This window comes from Leucopleurus acutus (assembly GCF_964270905.1).
Source record: "Leucopleurus acutus genome assembly, chromosome: 8".
Classification (NCBI taxonomy): domain Eukaryota; kingdom Metazoa; phylum Chordata; class Mammalia; order Artiodactyla; family Delphinidae; genus Leucopleurus; species Leucopleurus acutus.
The window spans coordinates 15,225,047-15,239,174 of record NC_139151.1 but is presented as its reverse complement, the minus strand read 5'-3'; the positions used below and the strand labels follow the sequence as shown (position 1 = coordinate 15,239,174).

Genomic DNA, 14,128 nt, shown 5'->3' with positions numbered 1-14,128 from the left:
GTTAAGAATCCGCCTGCCAATGCAGGGGACACGGGTTCGAGCCCTGGTCTGTGACGATCCCACATGCCGCGGAGCAACTAAGCCCGTGCGCCATGACTACTGAGCCTGTGCTCTAGAGCCCGCGAGCCAGAACTACTGAGCCCACGCACCACAACTACTGAAGCCCGCGCGCCTAGAGCCTGTGCTCCACAAGAGATGCCACCGCAATGAGAAGCTCACGCACTGCAACGAAGAGTAGCCCCTGCTCGCCGCAACTAGAGAAAGTCTGCGCGCAGCAAGACCCAACGTAGTCATAAATAAATGAATTCATTAAAATAAATAAATAACGAGTTAAAGTTTCAATTTCCAGCCCAATCCCCAATCCCCCTCATCAGAGGCAACCACTAATCTCAGTTGGATGTGTATCTTTCCAGACTCTTTTCTATACAAATACTTACTATCTCTGTGTCTCCATTTTCTCATCTGTAAAATGGGACTAATAATAATGGCTCTTCCCTCATAGGGTTGCTGTGAGGGTTAAATTGTTACCAAACCTGGGTCCCTGGAAATTGATAAGAGGCCATATGAGGAATTCAGGAAAGCTTTATTGCTGCAGCACTAGGGAGCAAAAACAAGTAACAGGTGACCCTGCTCGCTGCCCGGGGGTGGGGGATGGCAAGCTGGTTCCTTAAATGGGGTGAGGGTGGGGGGAGACTTGTGGGTTGGGCCAGAGGGGGGGCTTAGGTGGTCTGCCCACACTGTGTAGTACCCTGCTTTTGCTCCCGGCACCTTGGAAGTGGCAGCTGGTTTGTGGCCTTTTTGTATCTTATCGTTCATACTTTGCCCCAACTGCACATGCATGCAGTTATTTTTAGTCCCGTATAGTTTCTTTGTATTCTGTTGTTCGAGGACCCCATTGTCCAGGTGCAAGCACCCCAGTAAAGAGTCCTAGGTCCGAGGACCCAGCCTGTCTCAAAATGACTTAGTACACACATGCAAAGTACTCAGAGACAGGCCTGGTCCAACAAGCACTCAGTATATGTTAGTGATTATCATTATCATTATTACTACTTACGAACATCCATAAATGGTTGACTACTTGTTTGTTTTTCACATTTTACTGGATTTAAATTCTGCTACCTAATGGTTACCTGTTTGTGGGAAATTTTTTTAGCTTCTCAATGCTTTGGTTTTATCATCGGTAAAAGGGGGTTTTATACCTGCCTTCCAGGAGTGTAACAAGATGTGAATATGTTGTAGGAAGGTGACTAGCAACTCAGGAACCAGATCAGTACTTGCCTTAGTCATGATTACACAGAGCTGGGGTCTCCCTCGCATCCTCGCACAGGCTTCCACACTCACTGCTTAAGGCCCTTTTACACCCAAAAGAAGAGGAGATCAAGGACAGGACAAACCCTGGCATTTCTCACCCTCCTGCAGACAGTGCCCAGGGAAAGGATGGGGTTTGGGCTAGAAATCACCTGGGAGATGAGTCTCAGTGCAAATTCTGATTCAGTAGCTTGGAGGTGGAGCCTGAAATTCTGCATTTCTAACAAGCTCCCTGGCGGTGCTTATGCTGCTTGTCTGCAGACCACATTTTAGTATCCAGGGCCCACAGCTCCTATCCTTCCTGTGGTCCAACTGAAAGGCATCTACAGATGCGTTGCCTGGCGAAGTCAGGGGCCCAGACAGCTGACCTCACAGTCCATTCTGAACCCCATGGGGCTGCCCTCCCTCTGGGTACTCCCTGGCCCCTGAGGATCCCATTCCTTCAAGGAAAGAAGGGAAAGTCTAGATTTTCCCCAGAGAATAGACACAGCCTCTGCTCCCATGGAGAAGATATACAATAAACAAGTAAACAAATATATGTCTGTGCTTTGAAAAAAATAAAGCAGGATAAGGAGACAGTGTCTGAGCTGTGGAAGGTGTTATTGTAGGTAAGATAGCCAGGGGAGTCTTCTCTGAGGAGATGGCATTTCAGCAGAGACCTGACTGAAATAGGAGAATGATGGGGAGTTCCCTGGTGGTCCCGTGGTTAGGATTCGGTGATCTCACTACTGGGGCCCCAGGTTCAATCCCTGGTCAGAGAACTAGGATCCTGCAAGCCAGCGCATGGCCAGTAAAAAAGAAATAGGACAATGAAACCTGTGGATATCTGGGGGAAGAGCATTCTAGCACAGGAACAGCATGTGCAAAGGTCCTGAGACAGGAGGAGGCCAATGTTTGAGGAACAGCAAGAACAATGATGCTAGCACGGGATGAGTCAGCAGGAGAGTGTTAGGAAAAGAAGATATCAAAGAGGCAACAGGGATCAGAACAGTAAGGCCTTCTAGGCCATTGTGAGGAATGAGTAAGACAAATTGGGAGGTTCTGAGGAAAAGAGTGACATCATCTAATTTTTTTGTAATTTTTTAAGATGTCATTTACAGAAAGTAAACTTCACCGTTTTTAGTTTAGAGTTCTGCCAATTTTGACAAATGTGTGCAAGCACGCAACCTCTATCACCCCCCAAAAGTCTCCCTTGCCCTCTGAGACCTTCCCCACACCCACCTATAGCCACGGGCAGCCACTGATCTGTTTTATGTCCCTATGGATTTGCTTCTTCCAGGCTGTCATTTAAATGGAACTATAGAGTAGGTGCCCTCTTCAGTCTGAATCCTTTCACTTAGCGTAATGCACTTGAGATTCATCCATCCAAAAGTATATGGAACTTTTGATGACTGAAGAGTATTCCACTGTATGGATGTGACAGTTTGTTCATCCGTCCACCAGGTGAAGGACATTTAGACTTTCTTGTTTATGGCAATGACAAAATCAAATCTCTATAAACATCTTTGTACAGGTTTTTGTGTGATCATAAGCTTCTGTGCGTTTCTTCTGACAGAGATGGAGTGGGAGGAAATGGACTTACTCTCCTATCTGAAACAACTAAAAATCTGGGGGGGAAAAATATACAGAATGCTTTTCAGACATAAGACATCAGGAAGCACAGGACAGTGATCCCCGAGAGAGGAGAAACCAACGAAGTGAGCCCCACGACTGCCGAGCACGGGGAGGACGGCTCAGGCAGAGGCTAGCAACCTGCTGAAATCCAGGAGGTGAGGGGAGCCAGGGGGGCCAAGGCAGAGGGGGCTCACCTTGCCAAGTCCTGGAGGAGAGACAACTTCCCAGAGGGAAATTTCCAGAGAGCTGTAGACGGCGCCCTCAGGCCTTTGGCATCTGACCAAGCCGTGTGTGTGTGTGTGTGTGTGTGTGTGTGTGTGTGTGTGTGTGTGTGTGTGTGTGTGTGTGTGTGAGAGCCACCTAGGGTTGAGGAAGAACCACCAGGAGGACTGGTTAGAACAATCCCTGGAGCTCTTAACAGGGCCAGGAAGAGTATCATGGCCACCAACTAGAGTGGAAAACTTCATGATTCCTGGCAGATAAGGAAGGAGGTTCAAAGGATATCGCCTCAGTAGTGGGTGAGATGGGCCCTAGATGAAAGACTGCCTTGTGTCAGCTCCAGCAAGCATCTCCCCTAATCCTTTCTGCTTGTTCTCTCCCTGGCCTCAGGTAGTTTCCTCACACACCCAACTATCAATACTCCGCTGAAGACTCAGGAAAACACACAAATTCTAACCCACTTAGTTTTCCCAGATTCTCAGCTCCTCTCATCAACTCAGGGACAATGCTGGGCTTAGCCTGGGTCCCCCTCCCTACATTGTGGCCTGGAAGTTCTCTCCAGGCAGGAAACTGGGCCAATAGAAGGGCTCATTTGTTTCTCCCTCTCAGGAACCTTCGTCCTCCACTCCCTTTTGTCCTATGATGAAAACCACCATATCATATATTTTCCGCAGTTTTTCAGTTGTCTGAAGTAGAAGGGTAAATGGCCCCTAAGACTCCGTCTTAGCTGGAAACAGAGATGACATCACCTAATTTTGTTTTAAAAGGATCGCTCTGGAGACTAGACTAAGGGCAAGGGCGACAGTAGGAAGACCAGGCGAGAGCCATCGGTGGCCTGTCCATGACTGCAGGGACGGCGGTGGTGAAAGGTCACGGAGTTCAGGATGTATTCTGAACACAGAGCTGATGCTATTTGCTGGTAAAAAGGATTCAGCTGTGAGAGAGACTAAGGAGTCATAGTAGATTCTACTGTTTGGGGCCCGAATGACTGGGTGAATAAGGAAGACTGGGAGGAATGAGGCGAGATCAGGAATTTGGTTTTGAACAGTTAATATGATCCTGTCTGCCAGGAAGTCATTTCTCAACACACAGCCCTCCCTTCCCAGGTCTGCCCCACTCTGCTGACAGCCTCTCCTTACCAGGAACACAAGGGTGTGCTCAGCAAGGCCACACCTGAGCTCGCCTTCCATCCCACTGGCGATGCAAAGATGGCCTTGCCTCGGGCAGCCCTTTCTAAGTATGGAGATGCTCGTGGAAGCTGTTACCTGGCTTGGAAACTACTTACATTTATGACCAGCACTTTGTAGTTTTTAAAGTATTTAACACCTACAGTCTCCTTCAATCCTCACAAGAACACCAGTGGTAGGTATAAACATTCCCATTTGCAGGTTACGGAACCAAGGCTCAGAGAGGTGAAGTGGTGCCCAAGGCCATTACTGGTGAATGATAGAGTGAGAACTTGAACCCAGGTCCCTGGATTCTAAATCCGGGATTGTTCTTCTCCGTACTTGCACTCAGGCAGTGGAAGGGGACCCTCCATCTTACCTGTTAGCACGTCGGGGGCTTTGTTTAAGCCCTGAGCTGACAGCACACCCTCCCTCCCTCCCACTGTGTGTGCTGCTCCTGTTACAGTGTGTACAGGCACAAATAGAATGCGGGGAAGGGACTGGCCAGATGCCTGGGGCCCTGGATTGGGAGGGTCCTGAGCTGTCTCCGGCTTCAATCTCAAGTCTGCTCTGCGAATGACGTGACCCGGTAACTTAGTAGGAACCAGAGACCATGAGGCAAAGTCTCTCAATCTCTTGCCTTACCCCCACCCCACCCCTCCACCGCCCCACACACCAGTTTACCAGCCTTTATTTCCACCTGACCTCCTTTCCCTGTCGTGGTGGCAGAGGGTTGACCCCCCTGTCTAAAGCTAGTCATCCCAACCTGGCCTCTGGGTCCCATCCCCTCAGGTCTACCCAAAAGGACTCTTGCTGCCTATCAGCTAAGGCAGGCTTTCCCTCTCCACCGCCTCTTCCCCAGCGGCATTTAACCCTTTTATTTCTTCCATCTTGAGTAGAAAACCATCCATCCTCCTTCCTACCTGGGCCAATGCCTTTTCTGTCCTTCAAAGCCAAGTCACCTGAAATTATAACCTCATGTGCCAGTGCCTCCCACTGACTCTTCCACACCCTGGAATCCGGCTCCTTCTGCCTCTGCCACCTGGCCCTCCCCTTCCACTGTGCTGGGCTCACTGGGATCACCGATGACCTTCATAAGGACTGATCCTTAACTCAGCGATGGCCACTCTGTTCTTAACATTCCTTGCTACCTTGACCTCAAAGACATCACTTGGCCTTGCCCTCATCGCACCCTTATGGCCTCGCCTTCCTTCAACCAGCCACTGAGTGTCAGAGTCCAAGATTCCCTAGATGAGCCCACCTTCCCCGTGGTCCGAACAGACCATTTACTCCTAAGTCCTAGACTCTTATTTACAACTGTCTACTATTCTGGTATCCTGGGGGCACACTCACCACTTCCATAAATGCACATTAAGCCCAACACGCTGTTCCCCTCCACTCCCTTTCAGGGCAAACTTACCTCTAAGTACCCGCTCATTGCAAGAGGAGCTTAGAAGCCATCCTTGGCACCGTCTTCTCCTAGACCCCTAAAATCAAGCTCTGTATATTCTACTCCCCTGATTATTGCAACCCTTGCACTGCTCTCCATCCCTTTTCTGCCACCATCTCTTGCCTGGGCAACCAAATCCGCAGCACAACGCTCACTGTCTCCTGTCTTGCCCTCTCGAACTCTGTCCTGTCTCTCCCCTGCTAAAATATTCCAGTGGCTCCCCATGGCCTACAAAATACAACGTGAACCTTCTGGCATGGCCTGGAAGTCCCGCAGGATCGGGGCTGCTTCCCTGCTGCCCTGCTCCCCCCATCTCCAGTCCCCACCACACCATCGGGGCTGCAGCCGCAGCTGAACCTCTTGCAGCTACCTGAACCCCTGTCATCTCACAGGCTGCTCTGTGTTCCCCAAAACACATTTTACTTTCTCCTGGGCACCCAGCAACTACATTTCCCAGCCTCCCTGTGGAGGAGCATGTGGGCAGAATGACGTGGTCCTCTTCCAGGCCTGGCCCATAAAGCTTCCAACACACCATCTTCATTCTCACCTTTCACATCCACCACCTGCATGGAAAAGGCTTCAAGGACCCAGAGGAGGGCAGAGCCACAAATTAAGATGCAACGCCTCCAAGTGACATGTGGAAAGCATCCTGGACAGGAGACCCACAAGTGAGAAGCAAACTTGCATCGTGTTAAAAGTTTTCTATTTCAATCACAGGAGACTATAAGCTCCCTGAGAGTATGGTCAATATTTAGCCCATTTTAGTACTACCAGCATCTAGCAGAGCATCTAGTTCAGAATAGTCCATCTGGTCTCTGTGCCTGCTACCAGCTCAAATAAGAACACATAATTTATGTGTATTTTTGTCCTAGTTGAGTCCGTATGGCCTTAACCGGTGACCGTATGTCCAGGTTTGCCCAGGACAGTCCCAGTTCCTAATTTGGCTTTGACACAATTGTTTATCTATCCATCATGATGACAGTTGAATGGGGAGAGGAAGTAGGGATGAAACAGCAATGATGGGAACCTACCCAGGCCTTGGGACTGATCCTTACGTGGAGAACAGCACGTTCAATGAACAGCATTCCAAGAGTGTTATAAACTCAGACATGGACCAGGAAACTTCAATATCCAACAGGTCTATAGCTGATGAGAAGGTGGCAGGAGGTCCCAGGCCACAAGCTGTACCTGAAGACAGGTGAGTAGTGGCGTGGGGATCCAGGTGACGGGTCCATTCAGGGTGAGAGCACAGAGCAGGTACTTTAGCTGAGGCTCAGAAAAGAGTGCTGTCAGGGACACCAGCTGCAACTGAGGACCTCACAGGCTTCTGCGTTGCTGGGGCCCATGACTGAGGAAGAAGAGTCTTTTAACAAGATCTTTGAGGACTCAGTGTTTGAAACCCTTTGAGATGCAGTCTTAGGGGAATCCATTGAAGAGAAGGATATGGTATGGTGAGAAAGTGTGGTATGATAAAATCCATGAATACAAGCACACACTCACATACACACACACACACACACACACGCATACATAGTCCCAATTCTTTCCCAGCCTGGCCTTGTGCCCAGCAGCTGGAAAGAAGGCATGAGCGCTTGGTTAATCTATGTTCAAGTGGTTTAAGATGGACAATATGAAATGTGCATGGGTAGAGTCATTCCTGGGATATAAGCCTAAACTTCCTCCCTCCCTCACCGCCCCCAGATAGCTTGTCCCCTAAAACAGCAACCTGGAGGGACCAGACAAGCAGGGCTCAGTGTGCCCACATATGCCAGTCAGTAGATTGTTTTGCGCTTTTCCTCTTTAAGATTTACGTTGTACATTTGAAACAGATTTCACCTGGATATAAATGTTAATCTGGGGTGGAAGGGCCTGGGGAAGGGGGTGTGATGATATTTAGTGGTACCAGAATCATTGCCAAGGTCATCGGTACAGGGAGGGCCCTGGCAATGATTCCAGTATTAGAGGGCCATCTTTGCAGCTTCTCCAGAGAAGAAGTACTATCAGCACTAATACGACCTGAATGCCTGTGAACATGCCGGGCATCCTTAGACTTTTTACATCTGTTATCTCACCAAGGCAGGGAACGTTTCAGACACAAGGAGACTGAGGCTTGGCTGGCAAGTAATAAAACTGGGCCCCAAATTCCAGTCAGCCAGAAATAGAAACCCCAACCCGTTTCTATTAAACATAATTTTTATTTCATCCAAGGCAAAGCTAGATAAAACTCTACAATGCAAAACATGTTGTCAAGGCAAGACAGTCTGATCACATTCATTCTGTGCTTGAACACAAGTCAGTGCTGGGTGTGTGCACATCTGCGCCTCCCAGGAGGCACCTGCAGATCTGAGGCCCCCCAAGGCCCGTTTGTGCTGCATTGTTTCGATCTATAGTTACATAGGAAATTGACTATGAGTATTGTCATCCAAGGCAGAGGAATAAACCATGCATAAGATAGTCAAAAGCACTGTGTATCGGGTGGGAGGGTAAGGACTCCCACCTGGGACAAAGTAAAGTGAAGCTGTAGGATTTTCCCCAGAGAAGAGCCCCCTCCTGGCACTCCCTCCCCCCAGCACTCTGATGGCATCTGTCTGTGACAATGAGACAGAGTCACGGCGTTATGGAGCCCAGGAGCGCGGCTGATCTCCCTCTCTGTCTCCTATCCTTTCTCAGCCTCCAGGTGCCCCAACGGATATAGCTCTGGCCAGGGAAGATGGCTCCTGAAACGTGCAGAACCTCCCCCATCTCAGGCACACTCAGCCTTTACACACACCTCCATACACCCCGACGTCCATGCATGGCCCACCCACCCCACAGTCACGCATTTCCACACACGCACGCCACCCAGGCACAGCCTCAGCTGCCCCCATCTCAGGAGCTCGCTCTCACCCCCTCCCTGAGCTCTACCGGCCCCTCTCCCAGACGTCTCCAGCACCCCAGGTTCCTTCTGGCTGCCTTCTGCTCAATTCCTGCACCGGGAGAATCCCAAGGCCTGGAATGCTCGGGTCCTATGCGGGGTCAAGGACGGGGAGCTGGGAAACGCTTCGTCTACGGTCTCCTGACCTTACTGTCAGCATAGCTGCGTGTGTCCAGGGCTCCCAAGTTCAACTTTGTGAACGGCTCTCTCTAGCCCACAGGCCCTGAAAACACCCTCACCAGCCCCTGGAGACCTGCACTTGCTGAGGGTCTGCCTGGGAAGATGGCTTTGCCCACACATCTTCTACGGCAAATTCATGCCAGGGTTTCTCCATGGCTATAACCCCGGCCTTGGCGCAGGACAGTGTTTGTGGTGGGACTAAGTTTAGCATTCTCAGCCCCCACCTTCACTAAATGCCAGTAGAGCCCTCAGGCATTGGGGCAGCCAAAAGTGTCCCCGCTACAGTCCCAACCACCTCTACTGAAAACCACCAAACAAAAGCCATGCACAGGAAACTTTAAGCATCAGAGCCAGGGTTCTAACATTACAAAGACTAAAATAATTCCAAGGGGGAGGGGTGGGAAGAGAGAGACAGAGAAGAGAGTGTGTGTGTGTGCGTGTGCGTGTGCGTGTGCGTGTGTGAACTATGGGGATGGGACACAGAGATGAGGACAGGACAGACTTGGAACAGTCCCTCCCATTATGACACCTGGACTGCTAGATCCCTTTCCAAGCCAAAAAAGATTTTTAAACCAAAACCTGCCAAGCCTCACAACAGTCCTGTGAGGTAGGTATTATTACACCCATTTTACAGATAGGGAAAGCTGAGCCCAGAGAACGTGCATGACCCGCCTATGATGCTCTTCCTCTCCCCCACTCTGCACGCCTTGGCTTCCTCTCAAGGGAGTAAGAGGAGCACAAGACACTCTGCCCTTCCAAATGCTAACGCTGGGAAAGGAGAAGCAAGTACTTTTGCGTGAAGGCAGCCTACGAAGTTTCCCGAATGACCAGCGGCTCTTGTCTGTCTGCTCCCAAAGCCAGGAAAATCTGAACCTGAGCCCAGGATGGGTGGAGGAGGCCGCAAGGGACAGAGGCAGATCTCAGTGGGACCCTGCAAGCCCCTCAGGCTGGGCAAGGGTCACAGGTCACAGCCGTGGCTGCCCTGCAGGCACTCCTGTTCCCCCTCCCCAAACCTGCACCCTTGGGGACGCTCGCCGCTGCTTTTTGGCAGGGAGGGTCCTCAGGCAGTCCCCACACACTTTGGAAAAGGGGGCTACTCCCCTCTCATCCCTCCCAGGGGCCCAGAGGACAGAGTGTCAGGAATTCAACAAGAGAGCGAGGGGGTGGGAGCAGATGGCGGATTCCTCCATGATCACAGCCCCGGCCCCCCTCACTTCCCCAACCCCACAGGGACAATACCACGACATGGCCTGTAAGGGGCCCACGGGAGCACTTGGCAGATGCCTCCAAGACTCAGTGGCTGGCCAGCGGGCTATTAACGACACAACTCCAGCTCCCTGGTTCCCTGCCTGACCCTGGGTGAGGGCAGCGGGACCCTCACCAGGGCCCACCGGAGCTGGCTGTTCCCTAGGGGCTGAAGCGGGGAGGGAGCGCATGAGCCAGGACTCAGGAGCTAAGGCACAGTCTAGCCCCACACGCAAGGGGTGTGCAAACCAGTGTGTGGAAAAGCAAAGGAAAACCCTGGGCACTCTCTCCCTGCACCTACCCAACCCTGGGGTGAGAGCGGGGCACGGCTGAGCAGGAAGCAGACAGAAAACCCAAGGGCCCTCTCATCCAAAGCAACAGGGTCCCCGAGGTGAAGGCCAGCCTTGACGCAGGGATGGAGATGAACAGCCCTGGGCAGGGAGAAGCTGGAGGAGCACAGGAGCAGCTCCTCAAGCAACATGGCGCCACCTGCTGCTTCAGGGGAAGAGGAGCAGCGCGGAGCTGGCGGCGAGCTCCCAGCAGTGGCCATGGTCCTGCCATGCCGAGGAGAAGGGGCAGCCAGCGTTGGCAGGGCTGGGGTGAGCGTTCCGTGGCCAAGAGGCCCACCTCTGCAGCCCTGATTCCCCAAGGAGAAATACTAGGAAAGGTGTAGGTGGTGCCCCAGTGCTCTGGGAAGGCCTGAGGGACGCCTGCATGAGCCCTCAGGGCCCAGAGATCAGAGGAGCAGACTAGGTGGGCGAGGACCCCCCAAGACCAGGGTGGCAGCCCTAGCTGGGAGGGTTCAGAGACTGAGCAGCTTGGGGTCTGGGGGTGGGGGCAGAACCAAGACAGGCAGGCAGGCACCCAGGGGTGGGGGGAAAGGGGAGTTCCTCACTAGAAGGACGTGGGGCAGCAGGAATCCATCAAAGCCTCTCACTGTAGGACCCCTCCAGCAGCCTCCCACCCTCGGATCCCGTACAGAGTCCTCTGGCCACTCCCACCGTAGAAGGGTTAGTCCTCCATACTCAGGGTCCAGCTACTGGGGCAGCCCTCGCCAGCCCCCCAAGTCTCTCACAAATAGACATCTGGAGGAAAACCAAGGCATTCCCTGTCCAGGGTGGGGACACTGAAGGAGACCATCTACCCAGGTGTCGGGGGACCGGCCCTCCACACCGCTCCAGCCCCTCCTTTCCTTTCCTGAACCTTCCACAGGGCCCCTCCCTTGGCCAGCCCTTGTCCCTGGGGAGCCCTGAGGGGGAAGGGGGTGGGGCAGGCTGGACAGGACCCCAGTTTCTCCCCGCCCGGAAAGACTACAGTTTGAGCCAAGCAGCAGATGTCTCAGGCACGTGGGGTCACGGACACGGCTCAGGCATCAGTTTCATCGTTAGAAAGCGAGGCTCCCGGTGGCTGCTTGGCCCCGAGCAGGGCTCACACTTTTTTTGGTGCTTTCTGTTCCGCCTTGGAGCCAGGTAACCCATTCTCTGTATTATCGTTCCCTGACGAACTCACGAGGCACTCCTTCCTGAGAGGAGAGAGGAGAGAGGGGGGTGCTGGTGAGAGGGGGAACCCAAGTGATGGGTAAATGGTAGAGGAGGAGCCATGGTGCCCTGGGCCAGTGCTGGACCCTCTCCCTGGCCTTCTGTAGAGCTATGGTAGCCAGAGGCCAGGTTGCCTGACCTCTCTTCCTCCATATCCTCATCTATAGAATGGGTATAACGATGGCCCCTTCTTCATGGGGTTGCTGGGAGGAGTCAGTGAGCCCTTGGAACAGTGCCTGACCCACAGGAAGGTCTCAGTCAGGCTAGCATCACCCAGTCATCTCAACGTGGCAGAAGGCAAGGGTACCAGGCGCTGTTCCTAGGGATCAGTGCTGAGGGGCAACTGTCCAGCTGTGCCAACCCAGGCGAAGGGTACAGGCCAGTGGGCAGTATGGCAAGGGCAAAGCGCTCCTCACCCAGGGCCCCGCAGGCCCTTCCTCCTGAAGCTCACTGTGACCAGAGGTAGAAGAACGAGATGGAAGGGGCACAGCAGATGTGAACAGGGGGTGGTGGGACAGGGCAGTAGGAAGGAGAGATGGTTAGATGGAAGACACCCCCCAGGAGCATCAACACCCTGGCCACCCTGTGCTGGACATGCTCCAGTTTGAGTATAACGCCCCCCAACAGCAGTGCCCAGGCTGCACAGGGTTCTCCAGGGAAGACCTGACTGCTACCTCACTCCCACCTTTCAGCTCATGAAAACCTCCAAGTCTTTTTCACTGCTGTTGTCGCTAAACTACATCTTAGCCTCACCCCGGGCTTCTATACCTGGGTTTGAGGCCTTCAGGAAGGACTTAACATTTTGTCCTCATCAATTTCATCTTGCAAGATTTAGTCCATAGCTCCAGCCTCTTAAGATCCTCCTAGATCCAGAAAATGGAACCCTCCTACACTGCTGGTGGGAATGTAAATTGGTGCAGTCACTATGGAAAACAGTACGTAGGTTTAGTTTTTTAAAACTAAAAATAGAGTTGCCATATGATCCAGCAATCCTACTCCTGGGCATATATCTGGAGAAAACTCTAGTTCGAAAAGATACACGCACCCCAATGTTCATAGCAGCACTATTTACAACAGCCAAGACACGGAAACAACCCAAATGTCCACCAACAAATGAATGAATAAAGAAGATGTGGTACATGTATACAATGGAATATTACTCAGCCATAAAAAAGAATGAAATAATGCCATTTGCAGCAACATGAATGGACCTAGAGATTATCACACTAAGTGAAGTAAGTCAGACAGAGAAAGACAAATACCATATGATATCACTTATATGTGGAATCTAAAATATGATACAAATGAACTTATCTACGAAACAGAAACAGACTCACAGGCATAGAAAAAAAAAAACTTCCGGTTACCAAAGGGGGAGAGATAAATTAGGAGTTTGAGATTAGCAGATACAAACTACGATATATAAAATAGATAAACCACAAGGTCCTACTGTATAGCACAGGGAACTATATTCAATATCTTGTAATAAACCATAATAGAAAAGAATCTGAAAAAGAATATATATGTACGTACGTATAACCGAATCACTTTGCTGTACACCAGAAACTAACACAACATTGTAAATCAACTACACTTCAATCAAAAAAAAAAAAAAAGATCCTCCTAGATCTCAATTTTGTTCTCCATCCAATATAGTTGCTAGGTTTCTTATATCACTCCTAGTGTAGTTCAAGTCTTAATAATAACAATGAAGAAACAGAGCCCTGTGACATACCACTAAAGACCTCTATTCAGATGGGTCTATCTATCATCTACCTATCTATCTATCTATCTCAATACCTAAGGTATAGTCAACCTGGCCAATTCCTATCCACCTAACGATCCATATTTCTTTACTAAGAACCTACTGGCTACCAGGCACCGTATCAGGCTAGAAGGGTGTCCGACTGACATGGTGCCTGCTCTCCAAACACTTGCAGTCTTCCAGGGGACATGCTATTACACAAGTAATTGCAATACAATGTGGTAAATGATAGGATGGGGGGCATGCCAGGGAGGGACTCAACCTAGGAAGGCTCCTTCTAGGGTCAGGGAAGCCTCTTTGGAAGTGTCCTTTAAGCTGAGACCAAGAAAGATCAGCAGGAAAAGAGGGAGGAGACACTCCATGCAGAGGGAACTGCACCCACATGTGAAAGCCCAGCACTGATCATGAGATGCTGCTGCCCCACACCTCCCTTCTTCTCGGGAAGAAGCCACATGTCTGCTGTTATGCAGGCTTTCCTTGCTGCTCAGAGAACCTCCTCAGGCTTCCCCGTGGCTTGTCTCCCACCTCCCCACCCAGTCCCTGTGCCCACCAAGGCCAGACCCTTTCTTCCGGGTCCTCTGATGGAGTCAGGCCCTGCAAGCCCTCCCCAGCTCCCCTGCAGTCAGAGGAAAGCCAGTCTCAGCCTGGACTCCCAGGTCCTCAAGAGTCTGTCCCAACCCCCTTCGCAGGTTTTTCCTCCCCTTCCTCCCTATCACACCCCCCCACTCT

General features: G+C 51.3%; 1 protein-coding gene across 2 annotated transcripts in view; it reads right to left on the bottom strand.

Moving 5' to 3' along the window:
• Positions 1–11,524: 11,524 nt before the first annotated feature.
• The window catches only part of SCN4B (sodium voltage-gated channel beta subunit 4), a gene marked incomplete at both ends in the record, with an annotated part of 15,207 nt that continues 12,603 nt past the window's right edge, over positions 11,525–14,128 (bottom strand). For both annotated transcript variants that reach the window (XM_082845684.1, XM_082845685.1), the window contains one exon: positions 11,525–11,618. In XM_082845684.1, the coding sequence (XP_082701810.1) occupies positions 11,525–11,618 (94 nt within the window). The remainder of the gene's footprint in view (positions 11,619–14,128) is intronic.